The sequence below is a fragment of the Strix aluco genome, chromosome 1, assembly GCF_031877795.1.
Source record: "Strix aluco isolate bStrAlu1 chromosome 1, bStrAlu1.hap1, whole genome shotgun sequence".
In the NCBI taxonomy this organism is placed as follows: Eukaryota; Metazoa; Chordata; class Aves; order Strigiformes; family Strigidae; genus Strix; species Strix aluco.
In genome coordinates, this window is record NC_133931.1 from 141833889 (window position 1) to 141861494 (window position 27606).

The window sequence follows — 27606 nt, forward strand, 5'->3', positions numbered from 1 at the left end:
CGATGGCAAATTGTTGGTGAGTACCTGGGCAGCACCCTCCTTGCCCTCTCCTCCCCCCTCCAGGAGCCTGGCGCTGTATTGTGGCTGTGTGGTGCTTAGTTGCCAGCTGGGGTTAAACCACAATAGTTGTTTTGAACACTATCCCCATTGACCTCGAAATTCCAAGTGTATTCATCCATTTTAGTGAATTAAAAAATCAGTTCTGGGCAGAATGTCAGACATAACAAATACTTTTAGGGCACTGAACTGGTGGCAGTAAAGCCATGCGGCTCCGTTTGTAAGCCTGCCTTGTGTATTCATTGATGTGCATCATGTATGCTGTTAAATTTCGTAATTTTTTTCTTTTCTTATCTCAGGAGGCCTGATATAATGCAGTGATGAGTGCACTGGCCAGAGCAGCTGGGGCGGGATGTTCCCACTCCTGGTTGTCCTCTCAGCCTGACAGCAGGTGGTCTGAGACTGGCATAGTTTGGTCTGTGACTGCACCTTCTTGCTCTCCACTGATAAATAAGCAGGCTAATTGAATTAATAAACAGATAGCTCTTTTCCCTGCCAGCTGGAGCACCATCAAAATGTGTGATAAATTATCTGTCAGTGCTTTAACCACAGGGAAAAAATGGAAAAATTAGCTGCCTCAACCTTTCCTCTCCAACTCTCCCCCACTTCCCCCTTCCCCTGTCCACCCGAGCTACTCATTTGGTTTGCCTCCACCCTCCTCGCCCCTTGTCTTTTCTCCTTTGGCAGATCTCCAAAGAGGAGTAGCCATGAGAGAGTAACTCATTTGGCCAGGCTGCTAATGGGTTATTAAGGCTGTAGGCAGCGGTGAGGCGCTGACGTTCCTGCGGCTTGCTGGGAAAGAGGAACAGAGGCTGAAGGAGCGGAGGGCACATGTTTGGGGTGAGACTGGCCAAACCTCAGCTGCCAGCACACAGTGATCTCTTAATTGCCCTTAAATTGTGAACTGTGGCTGAAACAGAAGACACATGAAGGTCAATGAGAGGTGCAACCAAACACGAGGCACTGTTTAGTATCTTCACAGTGACATGGACAGTGGGATTGAGTGCACCCTCATCAAATTTGCAGATGATGCCAAGCTGTGTGGTGCGGTTGACACGCTGGAGGGAAGGGATGTGCCATCCAGAGGGACCTGGACAAGCTTGAGAAGTGGGCCCACGTGGACCTCATGAGGTTCAACAAGGCCAAGTGCAAGGTCCTGCACATGGGTTGGTGCAACCCCTGGTATCAATACAGTCTGGGGGATGAAGAGATTGAGAGAAGTCCTGAGGAGAAGGACTTGGAAGTACAGGTGGATGAAAAGCTGGATGTCAGCCAACAATGTGCGCTCACAGCCCAGAAAGCTAACCATATCCTGGGCTGCATCAGAAGCATGGCCAGCACATCGAGGGAGGTGATTCTCCCCCTCTGTTCTGCTCTGGTGACACCCCACCTGGAGTACTGTGTCCAGCTCTGGGGCCCCCAGTGTAAGAAAGACATGGACCTGCTTGAGTGGGTCCAGAGGAGGCCACAGAAATGATCAGAGGGCCGGGACACCTCTCCTATGAAGAAAGGCTGAGAGTTGGGGTTGTTCAGCCTGGAGAAGAGAAGGCTCCAGGGAGACCTTATAGTGGCCTTCCAGTATTTAAAGGGGGCTTTTAAGAAAGATGGGGACAAACATTTTAGCAGGGCCTGTTGCAATAGGGCAAGGGGTAATGGTTTTACACTAAAAGAGGATAGATTTAGACTAGATGTAAGGAAGAATTTTTTTACAATGAGGGTGCTGAAACACTGGAACAGGTTTCCTGGAGAGGTGGTAGATGCCCCATCCCTGGAAACATTCAAGGTCAGGTTGGACAGGGCTCTGAGCAACCTGATTTAGTTGAAGATGTCCCTGATCATTACAAGGGGGTTGGACTGGATGGCCTTTAAAGGTCCCTTCTGACCCAAACCATTCTGTGATTCTATGATGCTGTGGAGACAAGGCATCAGGAAGCCTTACACTGACTTGCTGGTGTGCCTGCCAAAAGGGGGAACTTCATCATAACCCTTAGTTCTGAATGTCACAGAGGTGGGTAGTTCATGAGGCTTTTTTGTTTTGAAAGAGAGGAAAATGATGAGACAGAAGGGCTCAGTGATTTCTATAATACAGTGAGAATGTCCCTGCCATCACCTCTCAAAGTGCTGTTCCCTTTTGGAAATAACACATATCTGTGTAGAGTCCCTCAACAGCCCTAAGTAATAGGAGATAAGAAAGATTTTGCTGCTTCACACTCTAGGTAGGACATACATAGCTGAAGTTTCTATGGCATTACCATGATTTCCAACATACTTTTGTAAGTGCTTGTGTGCCTTTGCTGGCCTGGTTTCCCCCACTGCATCTCCTCTGTAAGCTTCCCAGTGAGCAAGTTGGAAAAGCTTCCCAGTCCCTCTCTTTCTAAAGCAGCAAGAAATGCGAGGTGCTGTGGAGTAGCAGAGGAGTCTGAGATGGGAATGAGATCACAGCATTATGATCTTGTTCAGAACATGACATTTTTTTCTGGTGCATATGTCAAATGAATCAGACAATGGTGGTGTCAGGAAGATGGATAATGCTGTCGGCAAGGCTGGGAGAGGAGACAGGAAGATGTGTTTAGCAGCAAAACAAGACGGTATTTATGCCTTTCTCTCACACTCAGTAAAAGTACACAAGAAGTATTAAAAAAAGGAAGGTAGGGCAGTAGCAGGAGCAGCCGATCCCTGATGTGCTTTTTGGAAGACTCGTCCTTGCTGTGAAGGACAGTGAGCACGGACAGATAACCGGTGTGCAGGAATTGCCTGTTCCTGTGATCCTGGCAGCTGCTTCTGGTGGGAAGGTGTCTGGGTTTAGCATTGCCCTGTCCCTGGGGCGAATGCTTACCTGACACATGACCCATTCTGCCTCCCTCAGGGTGCAGGGTGCTGTGGGGACGGTCTGCCTGCCTGTCCACAGGCAAGGCACCTCTGCTAGGAATTTTCCCTTAAGTTGTTATTTCTGCCCTTTTTCCCTTGGGCAGGAGGGACAGGGAGGAGTCCACTGTCAAGCAAGGCAGGATACTCTGTACCTGTCACTCCGTGCTGGAAAGGAAATGCTGCTCGTGTGACAGCCACCGCAATTGTGGGTCTAGCCAGGCCCCTGACCTGTGCAAATTTGTTCTGTATCCTGTGGTGTAGGAAAGCCAAGTCCAGCTGTCCAGAAATGGCAGGATGAGTCAATGGCTTACCAAGCAGGCAGCATCCTTCCCTTCCCTGGAGAAGGTTGGTTTTTTTTTGTTTGCACACATTGCTCTGAAAATTTGTTTCACATTGCTCTGAAAAGCACTATTGCTGAAAAGTAAGCATACCATGTGCAAAAGGTTCACTGATATATTGCATTTTAGTAAGTCATTGCTTGTCAGCTGAGCCATGGGAAGTGCGTGGGGATGCATTCCTAGCCCCTTCTAAACGCAAAGTAAAGCCTATTAGTGTAAATCACTAATTCCAATAAAAAAGAATAGTTGGGGGTTTGATTCTTTTTATCTATTGTTTCACACTGTAGCTATCCTAAAGTGTATTAAAAAAACTCATGGCACTGGTAGAGTAGCTAGCTAGTATCTTGTAGAGGGTTGAGGTGTTGCTGTTCCTGGAGCCTCAAGTGGCTTTGAAATTCAATGCGTCTGACCCAAGATACTGCTGTTTAAAAGGAGCTGATACATGTGAGGTGATGAAAAACAAGGCAGCAACTTGAGCTGTGTACCAATGAAGGGAGATGGCATTGCAGGTGAAGAACAAAGGGGCCATGGTGGAGGGCAGCAGCCTGAGGGATGAAGTCATGGGGAGAATATGGGCAAAGGTGGGAGGGCGTACGAGACCTTGCATGAGGGTGTAAAAGGACAGTACGTATCAACACTGATATATTGAATGCTGAATATTCATGATATCCATGCAGGTAACTCTCAGCATAGATTATTTTTATTTTATAATAGTGAAAATTGACACTAAATGCACCTGTTCACACTCTTTATGGTTTGTATCTGTGTACTACATGCCATACCTGAGTACATGTCTTTAAAAAGTCGCTTGTCACTAGGTTTTCATAGGCAGATAATTGAAAGCTGTCTGATAAATTAAAATGTTGTTTTCATTTTTGAGTCAGATGCTGGAAATCAGCTTTTAAAAAATGTGAAATAACTCATAAGAACATTCTCATTTTTTATGTCCCTGTACTATACTTTAAAATCTAGTAATTTCTTCAGAAAAAAAAAAAAAATCCATGACTGCTTTAAAAATGTTTCAGGAATCACTTAACTTTAGAAATGCAGGAGAAAAATAATTTCACCTGAAACTACGTGGTAATGAGACAACGTCTAATTACCTGCATTGAATTCTCCAGTCGGTCCAATAGGCTAATGAACATCAATACACTTTCACAAAGAGCCCTGGGATCCCTAATGGCTCTAAGTGGTCAGGGCTTTGGTTTTACGTTTCAGAGTCTGGTTGGTGTAATCTTGAAACAAAATCTACAGATCAGCTTGTATCCTCTACACAGTCAGTGGGGGTGTGTGTGCGCGCGCGCGCGCACGCGTGTGTGTGTGTGTGTGTACGCCCTTGAGCACTGCACATCTGGGATGAAATCAAAGCACTTTTAAGTGCACATGTATCCCATTGCTGGCTTGCTAGTAGCCCTTTAAATGTGCTGGGTTTAATCCAGGAAAAACGAGTCTTCAAAAATCACACCAGTGAAGGAAAAAAACCCACCCAAGTTTTATATACTTGGATGGCATTTTTCTTTGAATATGAATGACTTAATCATAATCAGCCTTAGTGAGAGGTGGGCGATGAAAGTTCAGAAATCTTCTGACAGAGAAAGACTTTGAACCTGCCCTTCTCATGTCCTTGGTGTGTATATTATGCTGGTGAGAGAGAAGAGGAAAGCAAGCAACTTGCATCCTCGGCAAGAAACTGAAGTCACTCCTTAAGGGGTCTTGGGGCTTCAGAGCAGTATACTGCAGAGAGAGATTTTTGTGGTGCTAATCTCATCTGATCTCTGAGTACAGATTAAAATATCCAAACCCACAGCGTTCCTTCCAGTGTTAGAGTCCTCTGATTTGAGGATTTGCTCCGTATCTGGCATGTATAGGAATTTCCCCAAACTTCCTCTGAAATCAATTCCCACTTTTCTCATTTAATACATTCATAAATGTTCATTGTGTGCTCAGGCAAGATATATATAGCACAATGCAAGCACTGTACAAGCACTTCCCACTTGCATTGTACTAGAAGATGGGAACATGATTTTAGAAACCTAGTTACAGCATTTGCTTGCAGGAATGAGGAAGACCTGAGCTCCAGCCCCTTTGCTAGAGGCTTTGCCAAACTGTTTTATGTCCAATGTGAAGAAAGAGTCCATGGTCTGTCAGCTTGGGAATGAGCTGTAATATGGGCATTAGAGAATAGATCTGGAAGATAGGCAGTACAGACTCAGGTCCCCTCAAGCACAGGTTTTCTCACTGCCTTGCAGGGTGCTATTAGGAGTGGATGATTTTATTGCCACCTCCTTTTTCTGTGTTTTCCATAGGTGACTACCTAGTATGCATGGGAATATCCCATAGGTTAATCTGGCAGTGTTACTAAGCAAAAGATTGTCGATTTGGAGAATTGGGATGGTGATAAGATATGTGCCTGCCTACTGATAGCAGGCACAGGCAATTAATCCCCAAAGTGTTAGGCATTTTGCTGTCAGAAAACTGCCTCTCCAGGGGTAGGTAGCAGCTAAGTAGCAGCTTTCCTTTTGGACTCTGGCGCACAGAGGGGAAATCAGGCAGAAGTTGGTTGTATTTTTTGGATCCTTCCATTGGTATTGTATGTTGAAATTATATGACACCATTTGCCAGTAATAAATCACTTTGCTGTCTGTTGTGTGATTACATAATTAAATATCCCTTGTCATGGATATACATGCAGGGATTGACTTAGACTTGGTGGGAATTAGGGGCTTGAATTTTTGAACTTTACATTTCCTGACTCCTGTGCAAATCAAATCCAGTTGTTCAACAATGCATTGAGAAATGATTCATGCAAGAAATAATATATAGTCAGAAGCACAAACCATACTTTCAGTGTATTTTCTGTCTTGATTATGATTTACTTGTTCATTAAAAATGCATGTAGAATAGGAATGGAAAATTTAGTATTTTTCTATTTCTAATTCTTCAAAAGGTGGTGTATTGCACAAGGGTAATGATGCTTATCTCCTTTGCAAGGTGCTTTGAGATGAACAGGAGGAAATTGCTGGGTGGAGGTGAGATGTAAACTCACTTGTTTTTTCTGCTGTCCCTTGGAGCTGTGGCCGTTCTCAACAAAATACTGTCACCAGAAGATGGCAGTTCTGGCAGAGTACCCTTGGACCACCCTGGCTGGGTGACCCAGTGACCTGCACTGGGTTACTTAAAACTGGCAATCATCAGAAGAGGTGTCACTGGGACTGATGTCACTGGGCAGCGGGCTGCTCAGAGCTCCTCCATGCCCCGAGTTCAGGAACACTGAAACAGCTCTTGCAGCTGACCCGTCCTTAAGCAGCATGGTGTCTATTAGTTTTATTGCGACTTTGATTGTTTGCAGTTGATTCTCGCCGCTTTCTGCTGAAGTTTAATTCAGTTTGTGTTTGGAAGGACAAGGGAGCAAATTTGCTGTTTTTATTAGAGGCTAAGCTGCACTGGAGGCTGGATGACGATCCATTGTTCGTGTTGTTACAAAATCCGACTAAGTAGGGAAGAAAGCACAAAGGAAGGGAAAAGTATAATTCAGATTTGCCAAACAGCCTGAGAATAATTAGAAGATTAGCAGTTTGGCGCTGTTTACTGGCGAGTTGTGAATTAAATGCATCCCCTTTTTCTCTTTACATTAGTATAATGCGTCACTTCGGTTCTGGATTTCATGTCCTTCACACACCTCTCACTCCTCCTTCAGTCAATACGCAGGACTGTATTTTACTGCACAAGAAATGCAGGAGCAAGCATTTAATGTGGCATCAGAGACTTTCCAATTGCCAGTCCCTGAAATGTGCTCATAAGTATCTGCAGTTCACTTAACTGGGTGGAGATGAATCGCCTCCAATTTGCTTTTATGAATGTGAGTGGAACATTTGCAGAGTGGTTTCTGTTATTTACACTGTGAAATGCTTGTAAGCAGCCAACTATAAAAGACCTGAGTGACATTTATGCTTAAGTTCTCTCATTGCAGTCGTAGCTGGAGGAAAGGATAAAATTCATTGTGATGCTCTGAAATGCACTGGGTGAAGTTCTGTTTGCAGCTTTAGCTGTCACCAGCTTAACTCTGTGTATTCATTTTAGGTATGATGCTTAGAGGAACATGAGTAAAAATGAAAACTTGGCCATCACAGATGAGAAAACAATATTAGTGCCACTGATGCTTGGTGGTTCAATGGTATGCTTGCCATGAAGTTTGGCTTATCAAGATTTTTACCCTGAGGTTGCTACCTAGTTGCAGATTTGTGGGGATGCTTGATGTCTGTATTTTTTTTCTGATTTCCCACCCCTCTCTAGTCTCTTCTATCCCCTGTGGGGAATTTATTCCACCCCTGTATAATAGGGACTAGAATCACAGTCCCTAGTGCAAGAAAATATCTTTCAGATCATATTCCATCTGCCTACAGGGGTCTGATGTAATCTCCTGTTAAGAATATAGCAGACATTAAACTGATGCTACAGCTGGTCTTGTCTCTTCTGTAATTTAGTGGGATTTGTGCACATGGACCAGAAGGGGAAGAGGTTTTTTTTCTGAGTGCAGCAATGCATACTTATTCAGAACAATTCAATCCTATTCGAAACCAGCACCCCATGTCTGTCCCAACCTAAAATTCAGCTGGGTGATATAATAGCATATTGTTTGATGCAAACACAGACCACTCAGGTAATAACATCTGTAAACTTGGAGACTTTTGTCATTTCTCCACTGAGGAATAAATGGGAGAAGGTTGTAGTTTATTGTCATATACAGATTATGGCATATAATATAATATTTATAGCCTGTTGTATTACAAATATATCATGCTATAAATATTATAAATATTTATATACATATTTCAGTTGGGGGAAAAGCAAATTTACAGTTTTATTTATCTTTTTTTCTTTCTTCTTCTAACAAACTGAAAAAAATTCTGTCTGTTTTTCACTAGCAATTTCGGAGAAAGAAAGGTGGGGCAAAAAACAAGGCAACCTTGAAATACATGTCATGATAGAGAAAAATAAGAAAACGTCAAGATTCTGAACTACAGAAGTATTATGGAAGCTGTCACTATTTTTCATTCGTGATCTGAAATGCTTGTAGCCCATTTTTGGCAGACTTAGGGTTTGCCCAAAGATGCTCAGCAAATAAATTATGATATATATTGATAAAAGGAAACATCAAGCAATTCACTGCACCATGATGTCAGGCTTTAGATGGAGGAATCACTGTGAAAACTGTCTGTTTCCAAAAAAACCCCAATATTCCAGGTACAATGATAGCATCTTTGAGGTGTCAACTTCATATTTCAGTGGGGTGACTTCAGAGTAAATGTGTCAGATAGGGTAATTACCATGAGCATTAGCACAGGGAACGCAACACTCATACCTGTGGAGCACTAATATCCACTGTTTCTATTTTCTCCTAAGCATGAAAGATGAGAGTTTATGTGCTTCTGGCTTCCTGTAGGATCAAAAGGGAATTTTCTTTATTCACTTGATCAGAGGCAAAGCAGGCTATTCTCTGTGAAAGATTTATCATGTTGCCTGTGTCACTGATAGCCATTAATGGAAATGTCAGGACTGAGTGGAAATCAGCTGTAACTGATGTTGGTCACTATGTTACTTTGATGAAATAATAAAAATAATCAGTAAGAGCCAAAAACTAGGTAAGATGAGCACCTGCATTTCCTCTTGGCTTGAAGTTTGGTGGGGATTTTTTTGAAAATTGCACTATAAAAGGGAGAGAAGAAGGATTCTGCCCTAAAAACCACTGCCACTGAGCTTAGCAGAAATTTGGGGTTTTGGTGAGAGCAGATGTGAGCAGTGAGTCCCCTGTTTCAGCCCCGATTTGCGAACTGCCAGGTACCCGCAGGCTCTGGTGAAGTCAGTCACACAGTTCCTGAAAAACTGAACGGCCACAGGATTGGGTTCTGGCTTTTGCTAATGTAGTCAGTCCAGTAAGCTCAGTTTTGATGCCATCGCATTTTATTTGACACTAAACTAAAACAGCTGTTTGCAATTAACACACATAAAAAGAACAATAACAAAAAAGCAGCCTGCCCTTCCAGCTCTACACATACTCAATGCAAAGAGTTCACCAAGTGCTGGTGATTTTCCCTCCCTGTGCTCTAACTAAAACATCCAAAACAATTGATCTTGCTGAAGACCAAACAGAAAAAAAAAATGTTTATCGTTCCCCAAATGTTTCTGATGGGCAGCACTGACTGGTTAATGGAAGATAAATGTTGCTCCGGGTGTGTGCGCAGGCAGGACTCTCACTGCTGCGGAGCTGATCTAAGCACGAAGCTAAAGGGAGGCGAGGGCTGTTGCTGCGCTGGGACGGGATGAGGTGGAGAGCTGGTTTCTTACCAGGACTGGGATCCAGGGCAGCTGGCCCACCCTCCCATTGGGAACAGTGAACAAGGAGCTTGTAAAATACACAGACCAAATGGAAATGACCCCTATTGACTGAAACCAGCTGCATGTCAGACCTCTCACTGTCTCTCTTGATTTGCTATCTCAAATAAATGGATGTGGTAGAAGGGGCTATGGAAAGAAAACAAAATAATTTATTCTCCTTGAAGTCACGCCACACTAATAAGCCACAGTTTTTACAGCTGAAAAAAAAATGTTTATTCGCAGATTAAGTTTTTCCCTCCTTTTTTCTTTTTTGGCTTTGAAAGTCTGCAGTTTAGAATAAGACATGCTGTAGTTCACTTTCAGAGGTCTTTGACAAATATGGCATTGGTAGATTTTGTTAGGTATTCATCACATAAAACTGCTGGCTAATGAGAGCTTCGTTATTTTGCATTTTGATTCAGAAAACAAAGTTACAGCAGCTTTTGTTGGTGCTTTGGCTTAGATCTGCGTGGTGGCTCAGCCCCATGGAAAAGGTCTTAGCGAGTTTTGAAGAAGAATGACATGCAGAACGACTTGACTTATTCATGTGTTGCTTTCCATATTTTTCCTAATACACTCCTGGGTAACACGAGTTATTCTGAGCATTGTGAAAAGCTGCTTGCAGTAACCAGGGTAGCACTTGAATTCGGAAACATTAAGGACGACAGCTGCTCAAATCCTCCATTTTATACCCAGGATGGGTTACTGCTATTGATATTAGACTGAGCTACGTTCTGACTTTAAGGATAAGGAAGGAGGTCTTTAATCTCCTCGATCTCTTTTTGAGAAGATCATCAGGTTGCGACACATGCTGTAGTGCGGTCATGGTTTGATAGGCTTTCTTAAGGAAACTTCTTAAAAGTCATCAGTCTAGTTTTCCTTCATGCCAACTGAGGAACTGATGTGTTTTGCAAAAGTATCTTTTCTTTATTTTTAATGTCTTGTTCAGCCAATTGATCGTTAGTGAAATAACCCACCAAATTTGGATTAATGGATCTATTAGAGTGTCTCAGTGAAATGACCTTCATGAAATCTACAAAAACATGGGGGATACAAAAATTTGAGGATGACACTTTGAACTGACCCTGTTACTTCTTTTTGCCTTCCACAACCTTCTTCTTTTTTTCCTCTAATATTTTTCTTTATTTTTTTCTCCTTAAGAATTTATTTCTTCCTCACTCCCAGGTGCACAAACACAATAGGGTAGCAGCTTTGAACACAGGACCCCTTTACCTGTGGCCTTGCAGTGCAGTTGCACAGATAGGTGCTATTTCAATATAAAGTAGATTGAAATGCCCATCTGTAGGTTCTGAGTGTCCTGGCAGTCACTCTCTTTGCTTTAAAGACAAAACCAAAATTCAGTTCAATCTGTCTATTGCTCCTCCACTGGCAGATTTTAGCCATGTTGGCTTGTAGCATTTTCTGACTGTCATCTGGGACCCACAGATATTGCTATGGGGAAAGGCACACCTCTGTTTCTCGTACTACTGCTGTTTCTTGCTGGCTGTTGTATAGGTGGCATCTCTTACTGATGAGGTCTCTGCTATTCATTATGTCCTCTGGCTGGATAATGAATTATGAGCTAGTTGCTGGGTTATTCAGATCATGCTAGTCTGACATCAGGTGATACCATGGACCTCCTTCCTTCCATTTTTATCTTATCGTTTTCTGCTGACTAATTACTTGCATTAGTGGCAGTAAACCAAGTTTACACTGACTTCTTCAAAAATGTAAAGAGGTAAAGAGGTCTTGGGTGGCTGCATGTAAAGAATGTTCTAAATTGAGCAAGACGCAGAACCATGGATGCAAAGAAAGTTTCTATGGGTTTGGAAGGAGCACTTCTAGCTGACAGCTGCCAGGGTCTATCTTTGGCACACTCTTCTAGGATGCCAGTGATTTCAGTAGTCCAAGGGTAGGATGACACCAGCAAGGTGTCCGTGTGCCAGTACAGCTCACAGCTTTGGGACAACCCTGTAACTGCACTGAAAGGGTACCTTTTTTGTTCTGTATTTCAGCTATTGCCTTAGTACACAAGGGTTAAATCCTGCAGTCCAAAATGTGGCAGCCCTTTGCATTGCCCTTTGGTGTGTTCAGGTAAAAGTGAATGAATCCCATTGATATTAAGGAGAGTTTTTCCCTGGTCAGGACTCCAGGGTCCAATCTAGTAAAAGTAAAAAACATGAGGAGTACAAAACAGAGAGAGAGATTAGCATCTGATAACAACACAGCAGACGTTTAAACTTTCCAGCAAAGAAAGAGGATCAGGTTGAGGCCACCCTCATTATTTTCCTGTCTTTCTGATGAAAGAACAGGTTGGGTACTAGTACAACTGTAGAATAGATTTGAGCCTGAATTTAAAAAACACTTCAATGCAATATATTTATCAATGAGTCTTTTAAAATATTATCTGTAGTAAAAAAAAAAAACAACAAAAAGAAGAGGGGAACTTTGGTTCACCTTTATTTTAATCAGACTTTCCTTTTTAAAAATTGCAAGACTACAAGCTTGATGAAGCTAACACTACTGAGTTGGCCAAAGAGAAAAGGATGAGAGCCAGTTATTTTTCCTCCAGCAGCACAGTAGGAAATGTGTAACTGTTAAATTTCAGTTTGAATGTTTATATCTTTACATATACAGTGGAAATCTAGATTAGAGCCCAAGAATATGTTCTTTCTCAAACTGAAATAAAATGCCTTTTATCAAGGGAACAGCAAGAAAAAAAATAAACTAATCTCAAAACAAAGGACAAGGCACCATTTCTACAACAGCAGAAATCTGATTCTGATTGCTCAGATCATCATGTATGAATGTTGAATTTTCTGCCTTGTTCTGTTCCAGAGATTGAAGGCAGCACTGACTCATCATCCTGCCGCCATGTCAAACGGGAATATGAACACCATGGGCCACATGATGGAAATGATGAGCTCACGGCAGGACCAGACGCCACACCATCATATGCACTCACATCCTCATCAGCATCAGACACTGCCACCTCATCACTCATACCCGCATCAGCACCAGCATCCCGCGCACCATCCTCATCCTCAGCCTCATCACCAGCAGAATCATCCCCACCACCACTCTCACTCGCACCTTCACGCACACCCGGCACATCACCAGACCTCGCCGCACCCCCCGCTGCACTCAGGCGGACAAGCACAGGTAGACCTTCATGCCAGGTGGCATCACTGACTTTTGCTGTTATGTGAAGTTAAAGTCTGATCCTTGTATTGTTTCTTTTTGCATACATGTCTTGTTAGATACAAGCCCCTCAGGCTACTCATAAATGTCTGCTACTGATGGTAGGGAAGCGCAAACTTTATTCAGAAAACAGGGTGAAGCAACTACTTGTTTCGCTGCTTAATTTGCTAGACATTTGTAGTATCTTTATAAGGAGCTCCAATGTTTTTCAGTGCTCTAAGCTCTGCATATTGCCACAAATCCTTTTATGGATGAGGTTTATTTTGGACATTAGCATATTATATGTGTTGCTTAATGTGCTTGAACCCGAACTTTTCAGGCCAAGATTTAAAGAGCTGTATGTGTTCTATCTGCAAAAATACATAGCACAATCTTTAGTGAAGTAAAGAGTGTGTGTGTGTGTGTGTGTGTGTTCGAGACTGAAGGGATAGCAGCCCCCATCTGCAGAGTGAGAGAAAGCCAAGGTTAACTGAAAGTGAGGGCAATAGTTGGTGGATGTTGTAACAGGAGAAAAAGATGGTGAAGCCAGTCCAAGGAGAGAGATTTGAACCAGAAAGGCAATTTTGAATTGTATTCAAATGATGACAACTCAGTGAAGGTCTCCACTGAACGAGATGGAGGTCTCCATTTTTGGACCAGGTATATTGGCTTCAGCAATTTGGGTAATTCCGTATCTGAACCGAATGTTTCTTGAACCAATGAACTACTTTAGCAGAGTAATTTTTAAGAGGAATTCTATTAATGTCTTAAGATGATAGGCTTCTGCATCAGGATCGCACAAGAAAAATAAAGCTCTGGGGGCAGTGACTGTAACATGTCAGGTCTGGGGAGCAAATTTAAGGAAGACAAGCAGGCAGTGCATAGAATGAGGACAAAGAGGAGTGCCAGCCATAAGAAGTTCAATCTGTGAAGTATTGTGTTGCTTGCAAATACCTTTCAGACAAGCTCTTAGAAAACATTAAAGAAAATGAGAGGATTTGGCTGACATCCCAGTGTCCCACAACATTAACTATTTACTAACATCTAGCTTTATTATTGCAGAGGCTGCAAGCACATGGGATTTCCCTAAAGCATTTGCTAATGTAAAATGAATTGTCAGCTTTAGAGAAACAGTCTAAATAAGAGAGCAGCAGACTCCCCTGTGAGAAGATGTCCAGAGCTTTCGTAAGTTTAGTTCAGTTTTTACTTTGTGAATTCAATTATTTTCCCATCTGTTAATGAGTTATTTTCCTTGGAGTTGTTTAAAAACTCCAATAAAAAGACATTATCTCATAACAGAGAAACCAAAAGTAACCTGATGGCTGTCTTGAACATCCATGAGAGAGTAGGGATAAAGTTGTGTTTAGCAGACTGAGGACTCCATGGATGAGATGGAGGAAGTCACTTAACCTCTCTGAGGCTTTTAAGACAAGAGTAGTAGTACTGACACCTCACCGAGGGGTTGGGAGGATACACATGTTAATGCAGGTGAGGGAGTCAGATACTATGGTACGGAGCACTGCTGCAAAACATCCATATTACCACTTTTAACAGGTGGGGAGAAACCAGCTATCAGAGAAAGCAAACCTGGTTTTAAGGGTAAGATCAATGAGTCAGTGGCCCTCCTCTGGACCCTCTCAAGCAGGTCCATCTCTTTCTTACACTCATTCCACTTGGGACAGCCTAGACCTCTTGTACTCTGTATTCCCTGTTAGCTAGGCACCCCCAAAGACTCGCAGGTGAGCAAGAAGAGATATGGGTGGTGGGTTGACTGGCAGCCACAGAGCTCTGTTAGATTCACCCTGTGTCCCAGCACCACATGGTCTCTGGAGCCGGACCTGTGCAGTCAGATGAGCTTTGCCATGCAGAACATGTCACTGGAGGTAACAGGCCCCATCAGGGATCAAGGAGGACTTCATCTTGTCCATAGGTGTAAGTGTTGCCAAGAGGATGGGAACAGAGGGCGATGGAGTAGGAATCCTAGGGTCAGCGGCTTCCCTGGGCCTCAGAGCTCTTGCTGCACCTCTGCTCCCATGGTGCGAAGGCAATAGTGATTTCTGAACAGATGCATTAATGGGGAGAAAAGAAGGGTTTGCTGAGTAATAACCACATGGTTATTACTTTCTAAACTCATCCATAGTTCCCATGGTAATGGCCTCTTTGGGGGGTCAAATTGCTCCAACAGACATTAATTTTATGGTGCGTTTTACTAATTATTAACCTCCTTATTCTTCTGAGCCAGATTCTTTCATCCCAAACCACCTGTCAAATGACAGCATGGTCCACGCTGCTGTAAGCTGTGTGCTCTCATGTTGAGACTGTTGTTATTCTATACCACACCCTTCTGTAATGTCAGAATTCATTTCATGCTTTTCAGCTACCTTTTTGATACACAGGAGCCCAATGAATTATGCTTTCATAGAATGAATGAATGGGTATTAGTTTTGTGGTAAGTTGCAAAGAACAGGGAGAAATGTTGGATCAAGCATAAAAGTAGAAATCACCTTCTGATAGCTATGTTTCTGAGAAAGCAAAATATTTTATCAAGTCATAGCTATGTTGCCTCAACTACTACAAAAATGATACTATTATTCTTGTGTTGGTCCCATGAAGGTTTCTTCATATCAAACTTACCAGAGTGATAGTTTAAGCAGAGTAGGGGTGTGGATGTTGTTTCATTCTCTTAGCTGTCCTACGTTTATCTTCATTATGGATACATGATTAGCATCCTCTTAAAAAAAGAAAACCTCAATTTTAATATATGTCCATTTTCTTTCTTATGTCCCTAGGCAGAGAAGTGAAATCCTACTAGAGAATGATGCTTAGACAGTTACTAAGATATAGCCTAACAGATTTCAGGGTTAAGAGCTATCCAGTAAGAGTCAGTTGATTATCCCATATGACATTATTAGTGATGTAATGGCAACCTTTATAATTAATATCTGCCAGAGATGGAGAGAAGATTTTGTTGTTCTGAAAACACGCTCTGACTGCCCAAAGACTGACTGCTACATTCTAAAAACAAAATCACTCACTAGTTATTCAGAGAAAATGACCATATGAAGGTGAAAAAAAAAAAAAAAAAGAATTGTATAGTTACCTTTTTGTGCCTGTGTAGCAGACCCCACTGAGAGAGTTAAGAAACAAGAATTTTTAAAACTGAATGAAAAAGGAGAGAAATGGGTTAAGGAAAGCTTTTGGTGTCCGGAAACATAAATAACAGACGTCTGAAAACTGGAAAGGTGTTGTATGTGAGAAAATGAAAGGCCTTTGATGAGATGTTGACATTAAAAGGTATCTCTGAGGCCTCTGCACTCAGACATATTGCTAAAGAGGCGGCATGCCTGGCCCTGGTGGACAGGAGCAGCTGGCATCCCACAGCAGCAGTTTCGTGGCAGCAGCCTGGGGATGCTGGTGGGGATGGAGGCTGCGGCTGGCGGTCCTGCGCGGCACTGGCGGCTACAGCCACTGCACCTCCCGTAGCCCTGGGACTCCAACCCCCAGTGTGGACAGAGGGTTGGAGATTTTACCAGCAAACATACAGAGTTAATACAAGCTGAAATTTTTTAAATCAGTCAGAAAGTGTGGGGTGGCTTATTTATTTTTAGAAGGTTATTTTTTTAAAACATTTTTCTGCTCCTGCTAGAGAGATTCCCTGACTGTGCAACATAAAGCTGGGAATAATTTGGCTTTATGCAAAAAGCGTTATCAGATGCACAGAATAATTACACATAAAATTGCCACTTTAATTGACACAAGTCAGCTGGTGGATGGAGCAAGCTCTTCTTTGCAGTTTGTGGTGAGATTCTAGACAGAAAAGCGACCTCGCAAGACGATAGTATCATTTTAATTGAGACAGACAGAGGTGTTAGGCAAACACATGTTAATTGCTGCAATTGAAATTCAGGGCTCAGTCTGACAAAGTGCTGAGTATGTCCACTCCCTGGAGTCAAAAGGAAGCACCTCAGAGGTTTGGGCCTTTGCCAGAACAAGAGGGTTAATTTTGAGTCAACAATTCAGGTTTCCAGACTTTTCCAGACTGTGCCGGAGCAGCGGCAGCAACGTGAGCAGCAGCAGCAGCTCCGGCTGGGCACGAGCAATGGGACCTGTGGATTGGGCTCCTGAGCCCTGAGCATGGTCCAGAGCCCCGTGGCCTGGCCAGAGGGGCAGGAAAGCTGTCCAAAAGCTTGCTATTCCCAGGCAGCTGAACGTTAAATCTGGTGCTGGTTCCTGACAGGGACGTGGGCATGTGTTTCATCTGCCCAGGAGTCAGAGCACAGACTGCGTGGGGCTACCCCCATCACGTGCCTTTTCTGTAATGGCACAGGCTGGTTACTCTCAGGAGCAGGATCAGTACTATCCTGCACTTGAAAAAGCATAAATACATATTTTTCCATAGTTTTGTAGCAGCAGGACTGGATGTGGTGTACCTCTACTGTCAAAACCAGGCTACTGAATAAAAAGGAGTGTAGCATCCACGGGTGTCAAATGGAAGCACCTGATAAGGGAAATATCCCTTCTCCACGCAGTGCAGGGATACCAAAATGCAAGTTTGAGTTCAGGTACCTAAATCCCTTCTTTTGCCCGCAGCTGAGGGGCGCAGAGGTCTGCTGGCCTTGTGTGATCCCAGCCCGTGGCTTCCCAGCTCCATTCAGGTGCAAAGAGTGCGGCAGCTCCTGTCTCCAGAGCCAGTAAAACATGAAATAGAAATGTCCTAAAATTTTGGAGGCAATTGGGAAAAAAAAAGAGAGAAAGGTAGAAATAAGGCCACTGTAGTCCTCTGCTTTGATTAAAACAGTTGCTGATAGAAACTTGACATTTCAGGTCTGAAATAGGTGGTGGCAGAGAAAGTACCTAAGTGAATGTTTTTAATAACTAACTGTAAAGGGGAAAATATTTTCCCTACTAATATTCAGAGGATCATTTCAAAAAAATCTCCCCTTTGACCATGGTAAGGATTTGCCAGCCTAATTTCAGTGGCATCTGGCACAGCTTTTCGACTTGTGCCTGTTGGGGAGCAGGACAACTGTGTGAGATTTCCCTTCCCATTTCAGCATCCCCCTCTGTAACTTCATCCCCTCACCAGCCCTTGCCAAACCTCTTCTTCCCCGCCAGGTCTCGCCAGCAGCGCAGCAGATGCAGCCCACACAGACAATACAGCCGCCGCAGCCGACTGGAGGTCGCCGGAGGAGGGTGGTGGATGAAGACCCGGATGAGAGGAGGCGGAAATTTCTGGAAAGGAACCGAGCCGCCGCCACGCGCTGCAGACAGAAGAGGAAGGTCTGGGTGATGTCACTGGAAAAGAAAGCAGAAGAGCTCACCCAGACAAACATGCAGCTTCAGGTGCGAGCCACTGTCTGCGCCCCCGAGGACACAGAGGGGCTCTTTGTGCTCAGAGGGGCTGGTGGTGCCGACGGGCCCTCGCCGCCTTTGGGGCTGCCCCCGCACAGCCAGCTCCTAGCAGGAGTGTGGGCATAATCAAAGTTGATTAATCAAGATGCGTGTGCTTCAATTAAAGAAATAATTACATTTTAGCAGGATAAGCCAGGAAAAAGCTGTCTTGGGATTTAGAAGCCTTCGCTAGATGGAGTTGTATTTATTTTCTTTTCTTGTCACTGCTTTTTGTGGGGATTTTTTTTGGAATTGCCATTAACTCAGCTGTAAAAGACTTCTTCAGTGTAGAGCATGTAGCTAAACCCTCATTCAAAGCCAGAGAGATAGGAGTGTAAATAGATCAGTCTACCAGTAAAGAAAATGAAATGGATAGATGAAAATACCCTGAATATGATAATAAAAGCCTTTCTTACAGTGCTGCCCTTCTTATGGTGGACACGGTACTTCTGCCCCATCCAGAGGTGTGCCTGTGTGCTGCCAAGGGCAGAAAGACCATTTGTATAATGGCACTCCCCCAAAACATGCTTCCCCAAAACACAGAGGTGTGAGCAGCACCCAGGCGCCGGCTGTAGCAGAGCTGTAGGTGACATGCTGTAGGTGACAGCAGCCCTAACACTGTGCCCCTGACTGTGGCAGGCTGCCATTTGTCCCCACGGGTCTGGCCCCTGTGTTCTGATGCAGAGAGCCAGAATATTTCCAGAGTGGATTAGAACATTGCCTCAAGTACCTCTGGTGCTGTGAAGTTAGTTCATTTGTCAGTTTATGTCACCAAATCTGGAAGCCAAATTGCCTTCAGAATAAGTTATAAAATAATGTCACTGACAAATGCTAACATAAACGCAGCACACAAGTACCGAGTGCCATTTTTGCTCAGTTCTTCCGAAGTTATGGAGCAGTTTCTGTGTTCTTGGGTTTAAACTTTGCAGAAGAGCCTGGTTTAAGCTTTGTGGCAAACCAAACCCTCTCTTTCTTTTCTAGAACGAGGTTTCCATGCTGAAAAACGAGGTAGCACAGCTGAAACAGTTATTGTTAACACATAAAGACTGTCCGATAACAGCTATGCAGAAAGAATCGCAAGGATATCTAAGTAAGTAGATGGTATGTTTGCACTGTCTCCATACACCTCACAGGAAAGCAAAGTTTCCAATTCTTCCCTTCAGAACCCCTTGTCAGTCATATTATCACTTGAACCTGTCTTCTCAAACATCGTCTGAGCCATCCAATCTCCTGCTCTAATCTATCCAGCCCTGCTCAAAACCAAAACTGCTGGTTTGCAGCACACACAGCAGAGCTAGCTTTCCCTACCCCTCCCTTCTGCAAGGAGATGCAGATGGATGGATGCTTGCTCCCCCGTGGAGGATCCCGCTTGAACTCACAACTCCAAACCTGCAAGAGTCCTCCTGGGCGCAGCACTGCCAGCACCTTAAAATAACTCTCAAAAGGAAAGTTAAAAAGGAAAACATTAAAGTCCCCTCCAGCGAAAATGGTACTGTGCCCTGACCGTGGTGCAGACCAGGCGTGGTGCAGGTTTTCAAGGTTTGTTAACTCTTTTTTGACTCTTATCTTTCATTTTTTTTTCAAAAAATCTCATCTAATGGAGACATTGGATCAATTCTGTCTAGTTGATGCATTTTAAGAGTGTGGTAATTTAGGGACAAATTCTTTGCTTGGCTCTAGAATGGCTCAGAAGAGCCTCAGGGTTAATATTTGCTAGATTGCGGCATTTTCTTAAAATAGAGCCCATTTCTGTCTCCTCTGCATCACTATGCATCTGGCTCTTTAACAGTACTCTAAGGAAAAAATACATAATTGCATTACATGCCTATCAACTGTTGCTTGAATTAGATTTTCTGTGCTGCAGTGCACTGTACTCCAATTTTGATTCCTTCTGGAGCAAATAAAGCATTTAAGCATCCCAACTGGTTTTATAGACCTTAAGATATTGGACTTTTTATCCCGACATTGGTTTCATAATCATTAAGGTCTTGGACTTTTTTCAAGGTCCCAACTCCTGAATTCAGAGAAGCTGGCTTAAAAAAAATAACAAAAACTGCAAAAGATCAGAAGACACAACGTGTTGGATAACGGTGTATTTTGAAATCCTGGGACTTGTGCATGCCTCAGGTTGTTAGTATTGCTGCCGTAGTAGCACATCCCTTTTCCAGGAGTGTCACCCAGCCTGGGCTTGTTAATTCGGATGGAAAAATGAATGTGTGTTGTCTCTGTGCCCTCACCCCCTTCCCAGGTCCCGAGAGCAGTCCTCCCGCGAGCCCGGTCCCAGCTTGCTCCCAGCAGCAAGTCATCCAGCACAACACCATCACAACCTCCTCCTCCGTCAGCGACGTCGTGGGAAGCTCCACTCTCACCCAGCTTGCCAGCCACAGAACAGACATCAATCCCATCCTTTAAAAGTGGTTGATCAGAAACTGCTAGGGGAGTGTGGTAGCGTATCAAAGCGTCCTCTGTGCTAAGGACATTTGCAACCGTAACTCAAGCCTGGAAGATTCCTCAGTTCTTGAAAGACTTTGGCTTTCATTTTTATAGTTATTAAAATGTCTTTTATACTTAGTTACATAAAAGGGAGTTATGCAATTAATATGCTATCAGCTTGAGAAATGCTTTGGTGCTTTCTCCAGTTTTTTTGGTACCAGTTACTTGTTTATAAACCTAACTGTTTCTGTACATAGTCATGTTTCCTTCTCACCAATCTAGCCTGAAGCCTCAGAAATACAAAGTTGTGTTAAACTGCAGCTTGTTAGCCAATGTGAGGCATGAAAAGTATTAAACAGAGTCATACGTAGGTAACTAGGAGTAATTAGGCTATAAATATAGAGAGAGGGCATCTGCTGACAGCATAATAAAAAATGAGTTAGCGTTGTGCTATCAGCAGACCCCATCTTGCATTCAGAGCCTCTTTCAAAGCAGTTATATAGAATGTGGCTATCAGGACAAAGTCAAGCCCAAATAACGTGCTCTTTTGTCTAGCCCTCCCTCTTCTCCTTTCTCCCTACCCTGGCCTTTTTCTCCTCCAGTTATTCTTACACCTTCCTTTTCCCTCCCCAAACAGTTTTGATCCCCCAGCTTTTTTTTTTTTCCTTCTTTTTTTCATTCCAAGGCTTTCTCACTTCCTTCTCTTTTTCTCGAAGAACCGTGATGAACAAGCAAAAACTTCAAGCCCACCTAAAAATTGTTGGCGCGGCTGCTGCTTTCACTAGCTTATCACCCACAGCTGGGCTGCACTGAGCGTTTGGCTTTTAAAAAATAGAAATGCTCCTGATTTAGTGTTTTTAATAAACAGCAAAAGGCGAAAGCAGTGCACCCCCAGGTGAAGCAGGATTGAGAGCCAGCTGTGTTGATGCTAGCAGCCCTGTAAGCTTCCGTGGCCCAGTACAGGCGTAGCAAGCAACACCTGAGAATCACAGCAATTCTTTTGCACTGCCAGTCATTAACATAGAAAAATCCATGTAGTATATAATAATTTGGAAAAGTTCTGTTCCCTAACCCGGTTGCGTTGTTCTAGCAATGAAAGCTAACAGCCTCAGGTTTCACGGGCTATAAATGAGAAATAAATCAGCGTAACGGTTCTGACCAGTTGGAAAAATGCCATTTTTAATTCCCAGGGAGAGACCTGCTCTCTGCAGGCATTCCTTTAAGCATCCACAGACTGATCCTGAGCTGGCAGACAGCAGTGTAGCTTCACTGACTTCAATGGCACTTAATGCCCGTTTACCACGGGTAAGGAATTGTCTCATTAGGACGCTAAATAATTTTTAGAAGGCATGCAACCGCTAAAATGTACTACAAGAATGGCAAATCCCAGGGCACTCTGGATAAAATTCAGTCCTGCAAAGAGGGTCTGGAAAAGAGCCTTGTGCCACAATTAAGGTTTTTGTTTGGACTCTGGGCCTGCCCCTCAGTGCGACTGATTTGCATCCCCGAGTGGTACCAGTGATTGATGGGAAAATCAGACGGAGATGATGCCAGTTAATTACGCTGCCTTGCTGTATATTGGGACCTGATTTTGCTCTCAAATCTGTCAGCGGCAAAACCTCCCGCTGCTTACCCAGGGAGCGCGCTCCGAGCTGGTGATAAATGTTCAAAGATTTTGAGCTACATCTGAAATAGCAAAAACTAACTCACATTATTCCTGGCAAATCCTCTAGCCCTGTACACACTTTGTTCTAAAGTGAAGTTCTCCTCCTCAAAGACTGTGTCTTTGATTTTTAGAGGAGTCCTGGGTTTTAAAAGGTTGTCTCTTCTCCGTGCAGGAGGGAGAGTGAAACAACTGAAGCGTGAGGCTCTGTAAGGAGCAGGGCCTGCCTGGAAGGGAAAGCAAAATTCTGAGGATCATTCATTTCCAAATTAGTTCTTATCTTAGGAACTAACTTTTTATCAGTATTCTTTTCTTTAACAGCTCACTTTCCATTTATGCAAATACATTCAAAAGAAGATTTTTAATGTACAGTGTAAATCTTGACTTGATTATATAGTCTAAGAACCAAAAAAAATTATGAAAAAATACAAATGTAAAGGATTTTCTATTATATTTTAGACAAACATATACTTTTAAAGTGTTTTAAATACTGAATCTATAATTTTTTTTTAACCTCCAGTTGTAATAGCTAAATGGTTTTGCTTCATCATGGCTCCCAAGGGAACTTTTTTCAAATATGCAGTTGAGCAAAACGTTCCAGCTGAGTATCCACGATGTAGAAAAACCCAAATAAGCATTTCCCCTGGGTCTGAATTTCATCATTCACCATGAAAAAGAAAATGCCATCGCAGGGTTAATTTAAAAAACTTTCCCTCTATATGGGTAGAACTTAAATACATTAAAAAATAAAAATCAAAGTTGTTGGTAATATTAGAATACCCAGTTGAGCTACACTGCACTAGAATTACGGTTTAGCTTCATTTTATTCAGTCTCCTCAATTAAAATATTTAGCTGTTAAACTGAAAGCCTCTACATTAAAAAGAAAAAAAAAAAAAAGAAAAAAATACAAAAACCTTGCCTAAGTTTTGTTAAATTCAGCAACTTGACAGTTTGACTGATGTGTATTATATATAGCTCAATTATTCCTTTTTTTAATGCTAACTAGGCAAGCCAACCACACATGTTGGCCTAAATGTGTAATTACAATGAAATGTCTCCTCTCTATACTATTGGCCTTTAGGTATAATCCTTGCTAGTGATGTGGAAATAAGTAAAGGATGAAAAGCTATTTGCTATTGCTTCTTGTAACTCTGTCGCAGGTTCACAGGCCAAGACAACATGCAGCATATTTATATCAGCTATACTATATCATCGGTAAAAGGACCAACCATACCAGGCACCTTATATTATTCATCAGATTTGCTTCCACATTAAAATGCTCTTGTTTTCCAGGGGAATGATCCTGCAGCCTTTCCTCAAGCTGCCAGTCTGGACGGGCACTGGAGGCTGCCTGAGCAAGGGCTGCGGGAGAAGCCCCTGTCCCTCTGTCCCCGGGATGTCCCTCTGCGGCGTGGTCGGTGGCAGCGGCCTCTTCCTAAGCACGTCTCTCTAAATGCACTTCCCGGGCTCTTTCCGTCGAGGAGAAACCCTGCTTTTTCACGGGCTACTACTGGAGACTGCTCCACTTCCCTCCTGCCCTGCCAATCCAGCCCGTTGCCGGGCTCGCCGGGCTCTGTGCCCCGTCCCGCTGCCAGCAGACGACTCGGACTGCGTCCCTCTCCCGCTCTCCCGGGCAGTAGCAGGGTGGCAAGCCTTGGCCGGCACCTTGCTCAGCAGGAGGTATTTCTGTGGATGGCATCTCTCATCACGCGACATCAGAAGCACGTTGTAAATCTCAGCCACGGACAACTGCAATACTTTAATCGGAAAGAAACGATGCTGTGATCCGGGTCCTTCATCCCCAGTCCCCCTTCCCGAGTCAATTTATGCAAGCCATATTCATAACGCTGCCTGTGGGAGACAAGTAGTTTGTGTGCTATCATGGTGTGTTTTATAAGGACGACGATGATGATGATGGTGATTTATGGAGAATTTCACACTGTTGGGGAGTTAATTCCTGCTACGAAGCTAAATGTCTGCTGCCCATCTTCTGAATAGTGGAAAGTCAATGGTTCAGTGCCTCAGTGCGTGTGGATTTAGTGTGTTAACTGACTCTGTCCTGTTAACTAACAAGCCAGCTATAACTGTTGTTAAATGCCCAACTTTTGAGGATTCATATTTTTTTAAGCAACAATATTTAGTGTGGAAAACTAGCCTTTTAGTTTAGGCAAAATGTGCTTTTTAGCAGCTAATACCTTTTTTAAAAAAAAAGCGTATAGAGTGAATTTATGAAAATTCATGAGGACCAAAGCAATTTTAAAACAGGAATCTATTAATTTAGTATTCACATAGAATTTTATAAAGTATTTATTAATAAATGTTATTTTAACACATTCCATTTGAACAGTATTCTTGTACAGAATCTGTTTGGGTTTTTTAAGTTACAATATTAGTTTTGCAATAAACTAGGTGTGTGTACATCTTAATCTTTCAGGGTCTCAAGCAGAAGTCATCCATCTAAGATGGGAAAGCTTGCTGAGGTCAGTTGTACAAAAATTCCTAGAATTAAATGTTTTCCTTAAAGCAGCATCTGCTTTTTTTGCCTTTTTTTTTTTTTTCGTAGCAACAAAACAAATTATGAACCTTCAGTTTTTTCCTTTGTATTGGAAAATGTGCTCTCTCATTTTAGAAAGCATGGGTCAACATATAACTGGAAAGCCTGTCTTTTTTTTTTTCCTCCTTTTTATTTTTTTAAGGCTGATTTTATACATCACCACGGAAGATCTAACCCCATCCTTGTTTCTTTTCTAATATCACATAGTGAGTTGCACTATACTGCCTTATCATTGCCTCTTCTGTCCTCTTACTAAGCAGTGTTCCTTAGATTTAGACCATTGAAACTCCATTATACATCAGAGAAAATTACTGGAGGGGGAAGAAGAGAAAAAAATTGATCTGTAGACATAAAAACTAAACTGTGCCTATAAAACAAAACCAGTTACAACTAATTAGTATCTTATTTCTACATTTCAATTATTTATATTATTTTAAAATTGCACTTTAGCTCTCACTCTCTTTCTTGCTCTCCCTTGTTGAATCATTTATAAATACTCTTGTAAAACATTTGCACCAGATACATTTATATGCTTTCACTGGTGGCATATCTACAACTTGTCTCTCACACCTGCCCGAACAGAGAAGCTGAAAACAGCCAGTCTGCAGTGTGACTTAGACTTTACACCCTCTTCATGACAGCATATAAATGTTTTATTATGCAAAGTGTGTGAGGCAGCATCTAAGCTACATTTATAATCTCTCATCCCGAGAACCAAAGTGTCCTGTATATCATAAGGTCAGGAGACTGGCTCTGTTGTGCATTGTCATGCACTTTGACTGTTGTCCAGCTCACGGTAGCTGCGAAGCTGCAGTGATAACAGTGGCCATACTATGTATTAGAGTTCTGAATCAATAAAATATGTTGCCTTATAACTTGACTAGGGACAGCACCTTTAAAAAAAAAAAAAAACTAAGAAAAGAGACTAAAAACTTCTAAGGACAAAGAAAAGCAATAAAATCTCAAGTGATTTGAACACCAAAAAAAAAAAAAAGTTCAATTTTTCATCATCTGAAATAATCATCTTACTGCAAAGACAAAAGAGACTGTTTACATCCGTAATGTTTTTTTTCCAGAGCTTACAGTTATCTCAGTTTTATCAGTGGCTTTACACTTAAGAGCTAAATTGCTTACCATTATTGGTTTTCCATAGCTTTCAAAATTACTTTATAGCAAATCCTAAACTGCATGAGGCCAAAAATGTCAGTGTTCACACACACTCACAGAGAAGATTGATTCTCTAAGTGGAAATCTGATCCTTTCCCATGCTCTCCTTGGACTGGAATCAATAATTGCAACTTGCTATATTTAGACCAATGTGTAATACCTGGGAGTCAGGATCTCCAGTTCTATATTTATGCAAATTAAATGTTAGTGATGTTGAGTTTCACCTGGTGGAACTGCTCCCGAAACCCACGGTAAGGGCATGCCATCTGATGCCACAAGACTCAGACCCAAATCTCTTTCTTGACTAAAAATCTGTGTGACAGCCTTCTGAATGAACACTGAAAGCTTCTTCTGGCTTTGCAGAAACTGCAGCAGTGTCAGGAAGCAAGGGAGGTCGGAGGGCTGATAGGGCATTTCAAGGGAAATGTTTTCCTTGCTGGAATTTAGGAAATTCCAGAGAAATTTTTCCCCATGCCTCAGAGCTGAGATTGCAAAGAGATCCCTGTCAGAGACAACCTTTACTATGCTTCCACAAGACAAACTATTTTGCACAAAATGTGTATTCACTCTTCTGAATAAGAATAATTGCCACTGAGCATTTTGCCAAGGACTTTATCATTGGGACTCAAGTGTTTCCCAGCCCATGGCCATGAGCTCTGTACCCCTCTCTGTAACAGCTCCATTCAAACACTGGGCAGCACTCATCGGTGAACATTGCTTCTTCGGACTATTGCCGTTGTCCTGGTTTTAAGGAACTTTTAGCACTGCTTGGAGTAAGCCTAAACTATCGAAGTTTATATATAAATATATATATATTATATTAAAAAAAGGTGCTGTCACAGTAAGTTTTGGGCTTGAGGTTGTTTGTATTGTATGCAAAGGTTTTGTGTTTGTTTGTCTGTTTGTTTTATTCTGTAAAGCAACCACCTTCCTTACCGGAGGGAGATAATTTTTTTTTTTTTGGTACATAAGTGTAAATACTTGCTGCAGCATTTAATATGTTTAATTTTATGTTAAGCTTTTTGTTGCATTGTGAACCCATTATTGTTACAAATGGACAATGAGTTCATTGAGACTGTTCAACTAGGTCAGATTTTTACATCTCTTTCTAGCTAGAAGAGACAGGAATTTTGTGCATTTGTACAAATGTTAATAATATCACCGCAATTCCAATATAATAAAGCACTCAAATACAAATAGTTCCAGTAGTTTGGTTGTGCCTATAGCCCGGACATTTTACAGTAGGGATAACTCCTGCAATTAAACCAAGCTACTCTTCAGTGATTTCTATTCTGAGCTGCAATCCCTCATCTCCCCAAAATCAGAGGAAGACCATGGTGCTGGGCATCCTCCTGTCTGGCAGTAGGAGCGAGGGGCTGTGCAGACCTTACAGGCCACTGCTGCCCTCCAGTAGCTAGCTGAGGTGACTTTGTAAGAACAAGTTCTCTGAAGCTTTTCCAAGCAGGGTGGCTGCAAAGCCTCACACAAAAAGACTTACGTGGTGGAGCCTGACGTGAGGCCTCCGCATAAGGATGAGACAAGCTGTTATTTTACTTTTCCTTGCAGCTGGAGTGTGCTT

The 27606-nt window shown here is 42.6% G+C and overlaps 1 protein-coding gene across 3 annotated transcripts in view; it reads left to right on the top strand.

The window, feature by feature from the left end:
- The window catches only part of CREB5 (cAMP responsive element binding protein 5), a 262286-nt gene extending 235060 nt beyond the window's left edge, over positions 1-27226 (top strand). For all 3 annotated transcript variants that reach the window (XM_074838089.1, XM_074838102.1, XM_074838092.1), the window contains 4 exons: positions 12477-12800; positions 17934-18161; positions 19191-19299; positions 20458-27226. In XM_074838089.1, coding sequence (XP_074694190.1) covers positions 12477-12800; positions 17934-18161; positions 19191-19299; positions 20458-20621 — 825 coding nt within the window. In that variant the 3' untranslated portion in view covers positions 20622-27226. The remainder of the gene's footprint in view (positions 1-12476; positions 12801-17933; positions 18162-19190; positions 19300-20457) is intronic.
- The last annotated feature ends 380 nt before the right edge of the window (positions 27227-27606 follow it).